This window comes from Astatotilapia calliptera, chromosome 1 (assembly GCF_900246225.1).
Source record: "Astatotilapia calliptera chromosome 1, fAstCal1.2, whole genome shotgun sequence".
In the NCBI taxonomy this organism is placed as follows: Eukaryota; Metazoa; Chordata; class Actinopteri; order Cichliformes; family Cichlidae; genus Astatotilapia; species Astatotilapia calliptera.
In genome coordinates this window covers 31,713,172-31,727,319 of record NC_039302.1, presented here as the reverse complement: position 1 = coordinate 31,727,319, position 14,148 = coordinate 31,713,172, and the positions used below count along the sequence as shown (strand labels likewise).

Sequence of the window (14,148 nt, the reverse complement as noted above, 5' to 3'; positions counted from 1 at the left end):
TATATATATATATAGATATAGATATATATATATATATATATATATATATATATAGATATATATATATATATATAGATATATATATATATATCTATATATATATAGATATATATATAGATAGATATAGATATATATAGATATATATATATATAGATATAGATATATATAGATATAGATATATATAGATATAGATATATATATATAGATATATATATATATATATATATATATGGGGTGCAACGATATTCGTATCGATATTGAACCGTTCGATACAGTGCTTTCGGTTCGGTACGCATATGTATGAACAATACAACATTTGTAATTTATTTTATCAACTTTCCTTCTGACGATGCTGTCTGTGTTGAGCGCTCAGTGAATCTGTGTTCGACTACTCCGCCTAGGCTGCACTGTCGAGCGCAGATCCACTGAGCGCTCAACACAGACAGCATAGTCAGGAGGAAGAGCGCAGGGCAAGCTAGTGAGACAGAAGTTAAGCGCTCCTTACAACATGGACCTCCCCCACCCTCATTCAGATCTGGCGTTTGGAATTATTTTGGTTTTCATGTGACGTATGACCCTGAAGGTAAGCGAGTCATGGACTAAAGTAAAACAGTATGTTGGATGTGCCATGCAATGCTTAATTACATTGGTGTGAACTAGTGTGTTAGCGCAGTTAGCTCGTTAACGTGTTGGCCGTCTAGCCCCATGCACGGGGCGATCGGCGGTAGCTCGTTAACGGAGATTTGCCGTGTTGTGGCGTTAAGGTCATTTCAACGAGATTAACCTGAAAGCACTAGTGGGAACACAACGAATATGACTGCACATTTACACCGACATCATCCTAGTGCAAAGACAAAAACAACAAGCATGCTACTAACTTTAGCCGAGTCATTTAGACAGCTGTTAGCACGTGATTCTCCTTATGCTGCTGAGAATATAGCCCAGAAGAAGCGGATAGTATAGTTTTTATTTTGGAAAGAGACATTTCTCTGTAATAAACTCTCTTTTCCAAAGATGAGTGATTCCTCAATCAGATACAGGGCTTGCAAAATCGCTAGCCTGACGTCCTGGAGCTAGCGATCTTTCCAGTCGGGCTACAAAAATCTATCTCTTCCCTGCCCGTCGGGCTATTGTAGGAAAAATATATGTCAATGCTTTTGCATTCTTTCAGAAATGTAGCTGGGTAATTATGTCATTGGCATCCGTGAGCCACTGTCAATATGTGACATATTGAAATCGCGTTTGAATTTGCGCTTGTTTTTTGCTTTCACTTTGCAATCGTGCGAACTGTGTATAGAGAGCGACAGCACTGATCTGTGAGTGATGATAATTTGTGCACCAATTCCTCTGACATCGTCTTATTAATCGTTAGCTTACTATGCAAACATGACAAGTGAAATCTCCTGCAGCTTAAACATGTGAGAGGTTGATCGCGCAGAGAATCGCTGAGCTTATGTGAGTCCGTGTGTAAAAGTAGCAGTATATATATTTTAGTTCTGCTGAGCCAAATAAGACAGGTCGGGGTGAAGAAGTGACAGCCAAAGAAAAGCTTACCACAAAACGGAGAAGTTATGACAAATGAGACTATAAGGCAAAAAGAAAGTGCAGCTTTATGGTTTCATGGACAAAAGAATTTCTGTGGCTGCAATATGACGAGCTAAATAACCAGGGCTGCACATAAGTGGTCCGCAGGTGCGCATTCGCTGTCAAAATAAAAAACGCGCACAAGGGTTAGGGTTAAATTTAAAAACTGTACTTTTGAGTTAAAATATATATTTATAATTTTAATAAATGACAAATTAAAAAGGCATGAACATTTTTTTGTATCGAAAAAATATCGAACCGTGACACCAAAGTATCGAACCGAACCGTGAATTTTGTGTATCGTTGCACCCCTAATATATATATATATATATGTAGTATATACATTGGGTGAATGTGCAGTAGTAGCAGCAAGCAGGTGAATTCTGTACATTAATATGAATAGACATCTGACTATTTACAGGATAGACAATATAAACATATTTAAAATTAAAGGAATTGAAATGTACATTGTGCCTTGGTTTAGAGTGCCTGGAAGAGTCCTGTCTCAGTCAATTATAGATGATGTGAGAGGGCGGGTGTGTGTGTTTAGGGCACGGATGGCTTGGGGATAGAAGCTCCTCTTGAGTCTCTCTGTCCTTGCCCGGAAGATGCGGAACCTTCTACCAGATTGCAGAAGTTGGAACAGTTTGTTGCCAGGATGGGACGGGTCCTTCAGTATCTGCGCTGCTCTAGTCCGGCATCTCCTGGTGTAGGTGTCCTGAAGCGGGGGGAGAGCAATCCTACAGCAGCGTTCTGCTGTACGGATCACTCTCTGGAGAGCTTTTTGGTCCTTCACACAGCTGTTCCCAAACCACGATGTCATGTTCTGTGTGAGGATGCTCTCCACAGCGCCTGTATAGAAAATCCTGAGGATCTTTGGAGAGACCCTGAACTTCCTCAGTTGTCATAGGTGATACAGGCGCTGCCTAGCCTTTTTGGTCTGGACCTGAATGTGGGCAGCCCATGTCAGGTCTGAGGAGATGTGGACACCAAGATACTTGAAGGACTGCACCCTCTCCACTGGAGCTCCATTGATGATAATGGGCTTGTAGTCTCTGTGCTGACTCCTTCTGAAGTCCACCACCAGCTCCTTGGTCTTGCCGACGTTCAGCTGGAGGTGGTTGTCCTGGCACCACGATGCCAGATTCTTCACTTCATCCATGTAGGCCGCCTCATCGTTGTTGGAGATGGCACCCAACACCACTGTGTCGTCAGCAAACTTCACAATGGTGTTGGAGCCATGGGTGGCCACACAGTCTGAAGTGTAGAGGGAGTAGAGCAGTGGCGAGAGGACACATCCCTGAGGTGCTCCTGTGTTGATGGTGATGCTGTTGGAGAAGCACCTGCCCACCCTCACCACCTGAGTTCTGCCAGTGAGGAAGTCCAACACCCATGCACACAGACGGCTGTTAAGTCCCAGATCCCTCAGCTTTGTGAACAGTCTGCAGGGCACTATTGTGTTAAACGCTGAACTGTAATCAACAAACAGCATTCGCACATAGTTACCCTGTTTCTTGTCCACGTGGCTGAGAGTGGTGTGTAGGACGTGGGCGATGGCATCCTCTGTGGATCTGTTGGATCTGTAGGCGAACTGCAGCGGATCTGTGGTGTCTGGGATGGAGGAGGAGATGATGTTCTTCAGCAGCCTCTCAAACACCTTCATTACTACCGAGGTCATTGCAACTGGCCGGTAATCGTTCAGGGATGAGGGTTTGCTGTTCTTGGGCACAGGGATGATGGTGGATCTTTTGAAGCATGTGGGGACCACAGACTTCGCCAGGTACTCTTTATCAGTTTTTTCTAGTCTTGGTTCTGTGTGATGTCAGTGAGTTTAACATGGCCATCTCAGGCACACAGCTCTCTGTATGCAGAGGCTCTACTCCAGTGTTTTCCCAAACCACAACAACACTTCCCTCATGGTGCTTTATATTGTAAGGTCAAAACCCTACATTAATACACAAAAACTCCGACCCCCTATGAGCAAGCACTTTGGCGACAGTGGGAAGGAAAAACTCTCTTTTAAAAGAGAGAAACCTCCGGCAGAAGCAGGCTCTGGAATGGGGTGGCCATCTGCCACGGCCAGCTGGCGATGAGGGAAGGAGGGCGGTTTTAAAATTAAATTTAGAAATTAAATTTAGATGCCCAATTTAAATAAATATTTTACGCCAATTTAAGAGTTTTGTCACATAATCGCATGCGCGTTTCAGTTACATTTTAGCGCTGGCATGAGAAAGCCCTAAAGATGACATTTTGGCTCTTCAACTTGGCATGTTTTTGGAAGGTTTTGACGATTACTTCGTCAATCACTGAGTTGCTTGACCTCATTAAGAGTACTGGAGAAGGCAACCTTTCATGGAGTTCATTGTATACTGTCAGGCTGCGTTGTTAAATGTTCTCTGAGGACATTTTGTAGTTTTTGGACAAAATTTTGTTCCAGATCTTATGGGAAACCCTCTGCATAATAAACTCAGATGTATCTGGATGCCATGTTGCCGTCTCATTTCCTTCAGCCATAGCGTGCATTACCAGATCTTTAGTGAAATTTTTCACAACTTCCTTGTACTCTTCCCTGTTTTCAGAGACACTGAGTAGTCTTTTTGGTAAAGCCAACAGGTGTTTGGTGAAGGTTGGGACAGTAATGTTATCAAGCTGTTCTCTCAGATTAAAAGTCAAACGTTTTTCCTTGCAGTTATGTGTTTTGAAAAGATCCTTGAGAATGGCCTTGTCTAGATTTTTCAGGTAATTTGGGGATAGATCCATTTTGGGAAAGATAGACTGTCCTTCTCCTGTTTTAGGATCAGGATTTCACCGTCTCTCTGCTGAAGCTACAAACTGGGGTGTGTTTAAGACTGCTGCCATAAGAGAGGACGGTTCTGTGAATTTAGAGGAATATGCATCAGTGGTCACCAGCTGCATCAGCACATGCATTGACAATATTGTCCCCACCAAGCGATACAAAACATGTCCAAAATCAGAAAACACGGTTGAACTGTGAGGTACGTTCCATGCTACATGCATGCTCCACTGCATTTGTCCCTGGTGATGCAGAGGGCTACACAAAGGCCAGATATGACCTGCATAGCGCCATCAGGGAAGCCAAGAGGCAGTACAGGCTCAAGCTGGAAGGACACTAAAACAACTCAGACTCCTGACACATGTGGCAGGGCCTGCAACACATTAGTGATTTCCAGCTGCAACACGCTACCAGATGAGCTGAGTTCTACGCTCGCTTCAACACCATCAACACCAACCAACACAGAGGGATTCTACCAGCAGAGGCAGCACAGAGCTCTTCACTCACTGTGACTTCGACTGAGGTATGCAAGGTTCTGAGGATTAACCCGCGACAGTGACTGACTTTGAGGGTGTGCTCTTCAGAGCTGGCTAAGGTGTTTACAGACATTTTCAACTTGTCCCTCACCCAATCAGCTGTGCCCACATGCTTCATGTCTACCACCATAGTGTCCCTCCCCAAGAAAAACAACATAACCTAATTGAATGACTATCGCACTCACTTCAATTGTAATGAACTGTTTTGAGAAAATAGTCATGTCCCATATCAAAGCAGACATCCCGGATACATTAGACCCTCTGCAATTTGCATATCAGCGCAATCGTACTACTGAGGACGCAGTTAATGCAGCCATCCACACAGCCCCTTTCACACCTCAAAAATAAGGACACCTATGTTCAAATGCTGTTTATAAACTACAGCTCAGCATTCAACACCGTCATCCCAAGCAGACTGGTGGAAAAGCTCTTCACTCTTGAACTGACACCCCAGTCAGTCAGAGTTGGTATCAGGACAACAGGTACAAAGATAGTGAGCACAGGGACTCCCCAAGGCTGTGTGCTCAGTCCACTCCTGTACACCTTCTTCACCTATGACTGTGTTCCTGCACAGGTATACACTACATAATAGAACTGTAATTACCCCTAACCTGTAAGTTTGCAATTTTTGTACAGATCTCTGCATATACACCTTAATATTGCATACTCCATATATATTATCACTGTGACAGTGTTGCAACTACTTTCACTTTAAATTCTGTTAACACCCACATATAAGCTACAAGATTTACAAAGCACTGTTTTACTTATTATTACTTTCTTTTAGTTGTGTGAAGGGAACCCACAAAGTAAGAATTTATCAGTCCCATTTATTAGTATTAATTCAGATATGTCCCTCTGAGGAACAGCTGGACTGGATGGTGAATTTTTGTTTTTATGGGCCAATGTTTGTTTGTTTGTTTGTTTGTTTTTGTAACGGTATAAACAATGAAAGGTGGGGGATTGGCCAATTGGTAACAGTTGACTCTGGGCTGGACCAATTACAGCCAAGGAGGTTGGATGCATCCTCCTCCTTGCTTGAGTAACGGCTCTCAAAGCAGTCTTATCACAGGCAAACAGAAGAAAATGGTATTGAGGTATCCGTATTGAGGTTAAAAGGGACGCGATTTGATCTGTACTTCAGCTAGAATGAAAAAAAGACACAAAGCTGGAGTTATTCTGTGTCTTTGCTGCACAACTGCCCCTTCTTCTCTCATTCTCTCCCCCTCCCTCTCCTGTTGCTACTTCAATCATGGAACTGATCAATGATCAGCTGATTGGCTTTTCTGAAGCAAGTCTCATCTCTCTTGTTTGTTTATCACCCACTTTGCGCCAGAAAGAGGAAACCAGCAGATGTCGCGCTAAACAACAGCAGCACGTTTAAGCTTGATCAGCTGATGTTAGAATTTATTTAATATTACTTTCTAGTTTCAGCGGATGTTTGCTGGAGCCACAGCTGTAAAAGCTGCTGGTCATGATATCTGTTTGGATATGTGGTGAGAGGGAAACATGAAGCTGAAACCAGGAGATGTCCTTAGTGAATCATCAGAGCTGAACAGGTGATGGAGAAACAGGTTTACCTTTTAGGTGACATGAAGGAGTTGAAGGAAAGTTATGAACTGTTTCTGAGAGACAAATAACAAAATAAATCATTTTCTATGTAGCTGACAGCTGGTAACTGTGCAGGGGCGGGTCTAGCAAGGTTTTGCCAGGGTAGCCAGTAGGGGACAAGGAAAGGGGGGCACAAAGAAATACTTTTCTTTCTTATTCTCATTTAAAATGTCTAGTTTTTGATAAATAATTATCTGAATCTTACAACCAAAGTTTTTATCTGGTGTAAAATGTATAGAATTCATACATACATACCAACAAGACAGTGTACATTACTGTCACAACAGCGTTTCTTTTCATTCAAAGGCTTTATGGCTTTTCCTATCCGGTTGTTCAGTGATGACGTGACGAATCCTACTTCCGGGTCTAAAGTAGTCTGCGTTTAATGTGGCTTTTGTGTTGTTAACATGTTTAATGTTATGTATTTTCTTCTATTTGATCTCAAAAAGCTCCTAAAACAGTCAGTGATCACTGTTGACCTCCCTCGGCTTTTATTACCACTAATCATTTATTTAAGCTCAGTTTTTAAAACCTTAGGATGTAGCTACAGCCCAGCCCATGCAGCAGTATATGAATGACTAACCTCGTATTGTGGATGGATTATCTCAGTTGTTCTCCTGGCTGAAGTTTGGTCCTTTTACAGCATCCTGCCATGCGATTACATTTGTTCCTGACCACCGAGAAAAAGTTAGCTTGTTTATGTTATGCTAACATAGCTGTGTCGCTAGCGGTCACGTAGCGGTCACGTAGCACATCATTATATACCAGCTAGCCAAACGTCTGTAACCCTACAAACGTCACTGCTGTTTAGTTTTCTGTCTTCATTTATGCTGGAAGTGATAACAGAGCTGTACGTTTTAATTTGTTTCCAAAACCCCGCAGTCAGGACATGCTATATTGTATTTAGATAGAAGCTAGCGAGCTAACTCCCTGCTAACTTCTAACTCCGTTAAATGTCATAAATTCCGTTTTCATGGATGCCTGGATGTTAAACTCAATTGTTACACCTGGTAGAGCAGAACGCTGATCATTTTATTAAAGATGAAAGACTTTAGACAGTTTTTCAACTCTCAGTAATGCCATAGTGATCATTTGATATATGGACCTGCAGCAGAGTTTAGACCCAGACACGGCTAGTGACGTCAGACTGAACAACCGGATAATACCTCGTGGGGTGGTCTCTAGTCAAAATGCCTCTGCCGATTTTTTGTCCCAGTCCAGCCCTGATAAAAAATCACCCCTGATATTCCTCTCCATCCACTCTGCCCTACCTGCACTCTCCTTTACCTTTCTTGTGCACAGACCATTGCTTTGGACGGTTTACCCCAAGTATTTAAAGTCATCAGCTTTCACTTTCTCTGCTCCTTGCAGTTTCACCATTACGGCTGTGTCCCTCTCATTCACACCTATACCTCATAGCTGTCTTCCTGTCCTCATTTATGTACTGCAACCCTCTCACATACTTCTCTGCCACTCCTGATAACCTCGTGTAGTACCACTGTTTCTGTCTTAGCACCCTATCATATGCTTTCTCTCGATCCACAAAGACGCAGTGCAACCTTCTCTATACTTTTCCACCAACAGTCTCAAAAGTCTTTTTCTCCTTCTTTAGTGTTCAGCCTCATATACAAGTCGGTATAAGCTACAATTCATATATATTATATCTATTATATCTTCAATGTACTAATAACTTGAGAACAAAAATGTTTATCCTGAAATATTTACATGTTTGGACTACAGTTCCATAGAGCCCATTCTTTTTGTGTCATCTCGCGAGAAAACGGAAATAGAAATACACGAATGACCTGAAGAGGGCAGTAACGCCCCTTCGCTCCGTCTAGTCCGCCGAAAACTTCCCCACAGGAAGAAGACGACGAAGAAGGAGTTAGCCTTGACGTCTGGCCGTGGTTGGTTGTTGTTGTTTAGCAACCATTTGCTAGTTAACGGGTAGTTTACCTTTGACATCGTATATGGCGCATTAAGCTGGTTATGAGTATATGTGAGGTTTAAAGGGGATTAAAATGGCCCTGCAAAGCTGAGGTAAACTACAGTTTTCATGTTATTGGACAGTAGCAGCCTGTTAGCTGTCATGCTAATAGTTTAAAACAACAGATATTACTACTTATTATGTTTTCTTGTGTGTCATTTGGCGTCTAATTTTGTCTAATATTAAATGAACTAACAGGTTCCTACTTTATGCAACCGTGAGCCATTAACTGTAGTTGCACATCACACGAAAACCCCCTGTTAATGTGGTCTGGGTCCACCTCATGTCGCCATTGCAGCTTGGAATATCTGTCAGGACGTCTGCTCATGTGTTTGTCTGTCAGGATCCAGTGATGCCATAGAGGTAGGAGGCACTGCCAGGGCTCCTCCACCGGAGGACGAGAGGTCTCCTTAGCAATGGCAACCGAACTTCATGAGACCATATTCATGGCCAAGCAGGAGCGCCACAAAAACCTGTTTCTTAACTACAAAAACCTGAACATTTTCCCCGTGGAGCTGCTGAAAGATGAAGGCCTGCAGTTTCTGGAGAGACTTTACATGAAGAGAAACTCACTCACTACACTGGTATCCACACAGTGCATTTTCATTTTACCATATGAGACACTTATGAAACCCAAAGAAAATTTCTAACTACTTCTGCTTTTGCTCTGTCTTTATCAGCCTGACAATCTTGCTCAAAAGCTCCCAAATCTCATTGAACTGTAAGTATTTTGCTAAACTAAGTTTTGTTTTATAAATGATGACAACAGAGAGTTGACACATGCTGTCGAAGATTGATGGTGTGTTTTGTGTTTATCAAGAGGTTTCTAGTGAAGTTAACCACCAGATGTTGCATCACTAAATGAGATTAACTGTCTCTCACATTTAGGTGTTTTCAGCAGCAAACACCAGAGCTGTAATTGTCTTACTTGTCTGCTTGTACATTTCAGGTATTTGCACTCAAACAATTTGGTCATTATTCCCGAGGGTAAGCACATTGTCCAGTACAATAATATTAATAACAGTGTTTAATTCACTTGTTTGAATATTAAGATTGGTTTCATTCCCAGCTATTGGAAACTTGGCCAGACTGCAGTCGTTAGACCTGAGCAATAATGCCCTGCAGGTTCTCTGTCCAGAGATCGGCAGATTGAGGTCTTTGCGGCACCTGAGACTGTCCAATAACCAGCTCAAATGCCTTCCTCCAGGTAAGACACAACAGTTGTCTGTCTTGTTTTTAGATTTCCTTTTAGAGGCTTAAATTATTTTACATTATCTTATATTAGCCTGAGTCCTTTATTCAGGGGCATCGGTTTAAGTACAGCTACCTAGACCAGTGGTTTGTCTTGGAGCAAGTCCAGATGTTCCTTCTGATTTTGTGCCAACCATACACTGCAGCAGCACAAACTGAATGCTTAATGTTTGCGAAATCTGATACAAACCAGAATTTAACCCCTGCCCCTCCCCCACAACAAACGTTATACTTACACTATGCATTGGCAACATTTTTATATCATTAGGACCTAATTAAATGAGATCATTGAACAAAATGTGCTTATTCACATTATAGAAAACCAAGAAAAGCTTAAAAAAAACTGTGCTTAGCTGTGTCTTTATGAGCACAGAGAAGGAGGATGTCCGCTGGAAACTGTCATAAAATTCTACTCTGTACTCGTGTCAGTGCAACAACACGATTGGCTAATGTATTCATGTTTGAACTCTTGATTGTCACTTGTCTTACATAAAAGCTTCAAAACAAAACACTAGTGGAATAAAATCGTTTACTCTGAAATATTACAAAAAAAGAGCAAAACATGTACAACATACGTGTATTGGTAATGCTTTTACCTGCTTCAGCAATTTCTCTGTAAGAGTAAGACTTATATTTCATGTTTGGCATAAAATCACTTTGAACTGTTGCTTTTTTTCCCAGCGTGTTTGGTTTTCCCGACTTGTAAATATTTTAATTGCCAGCAGAGAGCAGCAGAGCTCTACCTGAGAGAAAAGTTGTTTTAATTTTTTTTTAAACACAGATTATCGAGGCGCATGTAAGTAGTGTAGCTGAAGCTGAAGGGAGGTTGTGCAATTTCATATACTTTAAAATAAATAAAAATAGTTACCTTCCATGGATTTTGTCAATAACTTGAAACCATTAGATTATTATTTGTTGTGCCCATAGTCAAATTCTCAGTAACGCCTGTTTTCTTTTTGCCATGGTTCTTGATTTACCAGGAATGTTTCCTGAACTTAGTGACAACACCAACAATTTCTTTTTCGAGTCTCACAATTTCTGTTGACTGAATTTCATCCTAACTATGAGACAGTGTGTGCAAAATAAAAATAGTAGTGATGAGAAACAGTGCTTCCAGCCCTATATCAAAGTATACTTAACCAAAACCAGAGAGTATATTCAGTTACAGCTGTGGTTCGAAAATAATATAATCATTTGACTGTGCTGCTGTTCTTTTTGCAGCGATGCTCTCGTTTTGCTTTAGAAATCCCACAGGCTCCTGCCTCCTTCTAAGAGGAGGGTATAATGGGCTTACATCAGCTTTAGCCAAGATGATGAAAAAAAGACCTGTCAACAAAGATGTTATGTCTAGTTGAGATGTTTGGAAACCCTTTGGTTTTAAGGCATCCAGCGAGGAACAACAAATACAAATCAAATTTCTGATAAAAGTTTGACAAAACTGGGATTTTCTTTTTTTCTTTTTTTCATTCAAATAATAAAGTTTTGCAGCTTTATCTGAGATTTACGTCTCTCACATATTTGTGACACCTGCAGAGATTGGTGATCTGCAGGACTTGGAGACGCTTGACGTGTCGATGAATCAGCTGATGTCTCTACCGGACCGACTGCATCGCTGTCTCTCACTACAGAATCTGACAGCGGACCACAACCTGCTGAGCCACGTTCCCCGGCAGCTCTGCTGGCTCCACCGCCTTAACCAGCTCTCTATGGCAGCTAACCGGCTGACTTTCCTACCACTGGGTCGGTGAATCCTCTTCTCTGTCCCTCCGTTATTTGCTCTAGTGGTGACAATAAAATGAGCGAGGTGGTGTTGAAATCTTTGTGTGTTTCAGATCTGGGCAGATCACGGGAGATGCAGTTTGTGTTTGTTGACAACAACGTGGACCTGAAAGGACTACCGTCCTACTTGTACAACAAAGTTATCGGCTGCAGCGGGTAATACACCATCCCAACAGCTCAACAGATACAGTTTAAGACAACTGATAAAGGTCATTGCTGATAAGCAGAGTGAAAAAGAAATGCAATTCCATGATGTTGGATATAAGTTAGCCAGAAAATTAACTGGTATTTAGCCCACAGACTGTTGGAAAAGTGTAAATACTAAATGTATAGAGAATGTGGCTGGTTGGGACAAGAGCGAGGTGGTAAGTATTATCCTCTGCATAGTGGTGAAACTGTCTTAACATATCATCTTAAGATCTGCACATGTGAGGGGAGGATACTGATATACGTCTTGTATAAAATAAAGGTGGTTTGTAGCATCTTTACTAAATACAACTGCAGACTTAATGGGCTGCATACTTGTGTTTGTGTGTGTTGTTGTCCTGCAGATGTGGCTTATCTGCTCAAGCGCTGGAGGGTGGACTTGGTGAAATGCTGGGTGAGGAATTAAGTGAAGCCTTGGTTGGCCTGCCAGCTGAAGTGAAGGTGGTGGGCTCAGAGACAGAACATGTTGTTCCCCTGGAGGAGCTGGCTATGAGGACGCTGCACCGCATCTACCACCGCCGCCCAACAGGTGAGCAGACACTGTTCACTCTTAAGTTAGAAAACACCTGCTGGTTATAATTTAATAACTTCAAACTTTAACGGCACCTTTTTTGTTTACTGCTGTTTTTAGAGCTCAGCTTGCTGCCTCCCATCACCCTCCCAAAGAGCCTGCGGGATCTGTTGCAGTTCCCCCTCGGTCACTGTCACCGATGCAGCCAAGCCATGTTCACGATCATCTACCCCAAACTCTTCCCCCTCCGTGACACCGCCCTGGCAGGAGTGCACCGCAGGTCAGGCAAACACACCGTCTTTTTTAGTTTCCCCCTGAAGAAGGATTTAACATGCATACTTACGTCCTTCTCCTCTCCTGTTCAGGACCACTGTGAGTTTTGTAGCCTACTGCTGCTCCAGTCACTGCCTCCGAACCTTTGACCTCCAGGGGTGATCTCATTTCCTTCTCTCTCCCCTCCCCCACTCACACACTGACATATAACATCAGCTGTGGATCTTGAATGTCTGTGGCTCGCTACTTGATAAAGAACCTGACAGAAGCAGCGTATGCAGATGTTTGGTAGGTCAGATGATGAACACAAAGCTCAACATTTCAGAGCTTTGCATTCCTGTTTGTGTGGGGGGGAGGTCAGCAGCAGTGCACAGTAGTGCTCATTAAATGGTAACTACCCACTCATAACTGGGCACTTTTAAGAACAAACACTTTCATCTTTGTGGAATAAGATGTTTTTTTCCACTGAAGCTTTTTGCAGCAGACTCATTGATTGCAGAGTGATCTTTGAGGTGTTAACATTTGTAGCATGCTTTTGTTTTTATGATAACCGAAGAATATTTGAAGGTTTGTGAGTTCAAAGAATGTTTATCAGTTTGATGTGTGTTAATTTCAGAAGAAATTAAAGTGAATGTCTAAAATAGAAAATCTACATTTGAGACAACATACTGCATGAAGTCATGTTCTTAGTCACAGTTTTTGTGAACTCTAAGACCTACTAAAGACAATGAGCCAAGGATTCATGTTAGGGCTGTCACGATATCAGACTTAAACTTCATCATTATAATATTGTAATATGAGTGGTTGAAAAAGAAACTTCTGTACTTATGCTTTCAGTCAGATTCATTAACTTTGTTTATTGGCCAGTTAATTAAACTCAAAATTCGTAGACATGGCGGGAGATGCTATGATGCTTAACCCTACAAAAGCATACAAAACAAAGTTTTTTCATATTGTGCATTGACACAATATTTACATTTCATTTTTAAATATCAGGATTTTCAATACATGTAATCGTGACACCTCTAACTCGCATTTATTTGACAGGTTATGAGAAAGTTTGTTATATTCTATATCAGCTTTTAAGATTTGACCGTTTTATATGTTAACAGCAATGTCTTTTTGTCATAACAAGAATTATAATAACACACTCTGTGTTTAAAAAAAAAAAATACACAAACCAAAAAGTCAGATTTTCACACTTTTTAGGGTTTAAAGGACACAGACTGTCTGCCTGAAGAAAAAGAGAGATTTAAACACAAGCAGCGCTGTGTGTTTCTCTTGTTGTACTGATATGTGTGTGTGTGTGTGTGTAATGTTTATTACCATATTGTACAGTTCTAATTTATCATTTGTTTTGTTTGGCAGTAAATATTGACTGATGTTTGACTTTGAATTTGTGTTTTTCTTACAAAAGAGAGTTCATCATAACAGTTGTCCATAAAGAAAACTGCAGAGAGGACAGAAGCATCTATTATCAGATCCATTACATAAAGTTCTGAAATGTCTGAGAAAACACAGCTTTTAATGTGACTCAGGTCTGAAGCTTGTGAGAATCATGTCAGTCTTACAATATGTTGTTAAAGCCACAACAGAAAACATGCCGTAGTCGCCT

General features: G+C 41.5%; 1 protein-coding gene across 2 annotated transcripts; it reads left to right on the top strand.

Annotated features, from left to right (window-relative positions):
• Positions 1 to 8,354: 8,354 nt before the first annotated feature.
• Positions 8,355 to 13,929, top strand: lrrc28 (leucine rich repeat containing 28). 2 transcript variants are annotated; one of them, XM_026174532.1, is made up of 10 exons: positions 8,355 to 8,565; positions 8,856 to 9,096; positions 9,193 to 9,233; positions 9,462 to 9,499; positions 9,582 to 9,719; positions 11,297 to 11,503; positions 11,596 to 11,698; positions 12,094 to 12,278; positions 12,381 to 12,540; positions 12,626 to 13,929. In XM_026174532.1, the coding sequence occupies exons 2-10, from the start codon at positions 8,929 to 8,931 to the stop codon at positions 12,693 to 12,695; spliced, it is 1,110 nt and encodes a 369-aa protein (XP_026030317.1). In that variant the 5' UTR covers positions 8,355 to 8,565; positions 8,856 to 8,928; the 3' UTR covers positions 12,696 to 13,929. The 2 variants fall into 2 exon arrangements, with proteins under 2 accessions (XP_026030317.1, XP_026030323.1); XM_026174538.1 differs by having other exon boundaries at positions 8,358 to 8,432.
• The last annotated feature ends 219 nt before the right edge of the window (positions 13,930 to 14,148 follow it).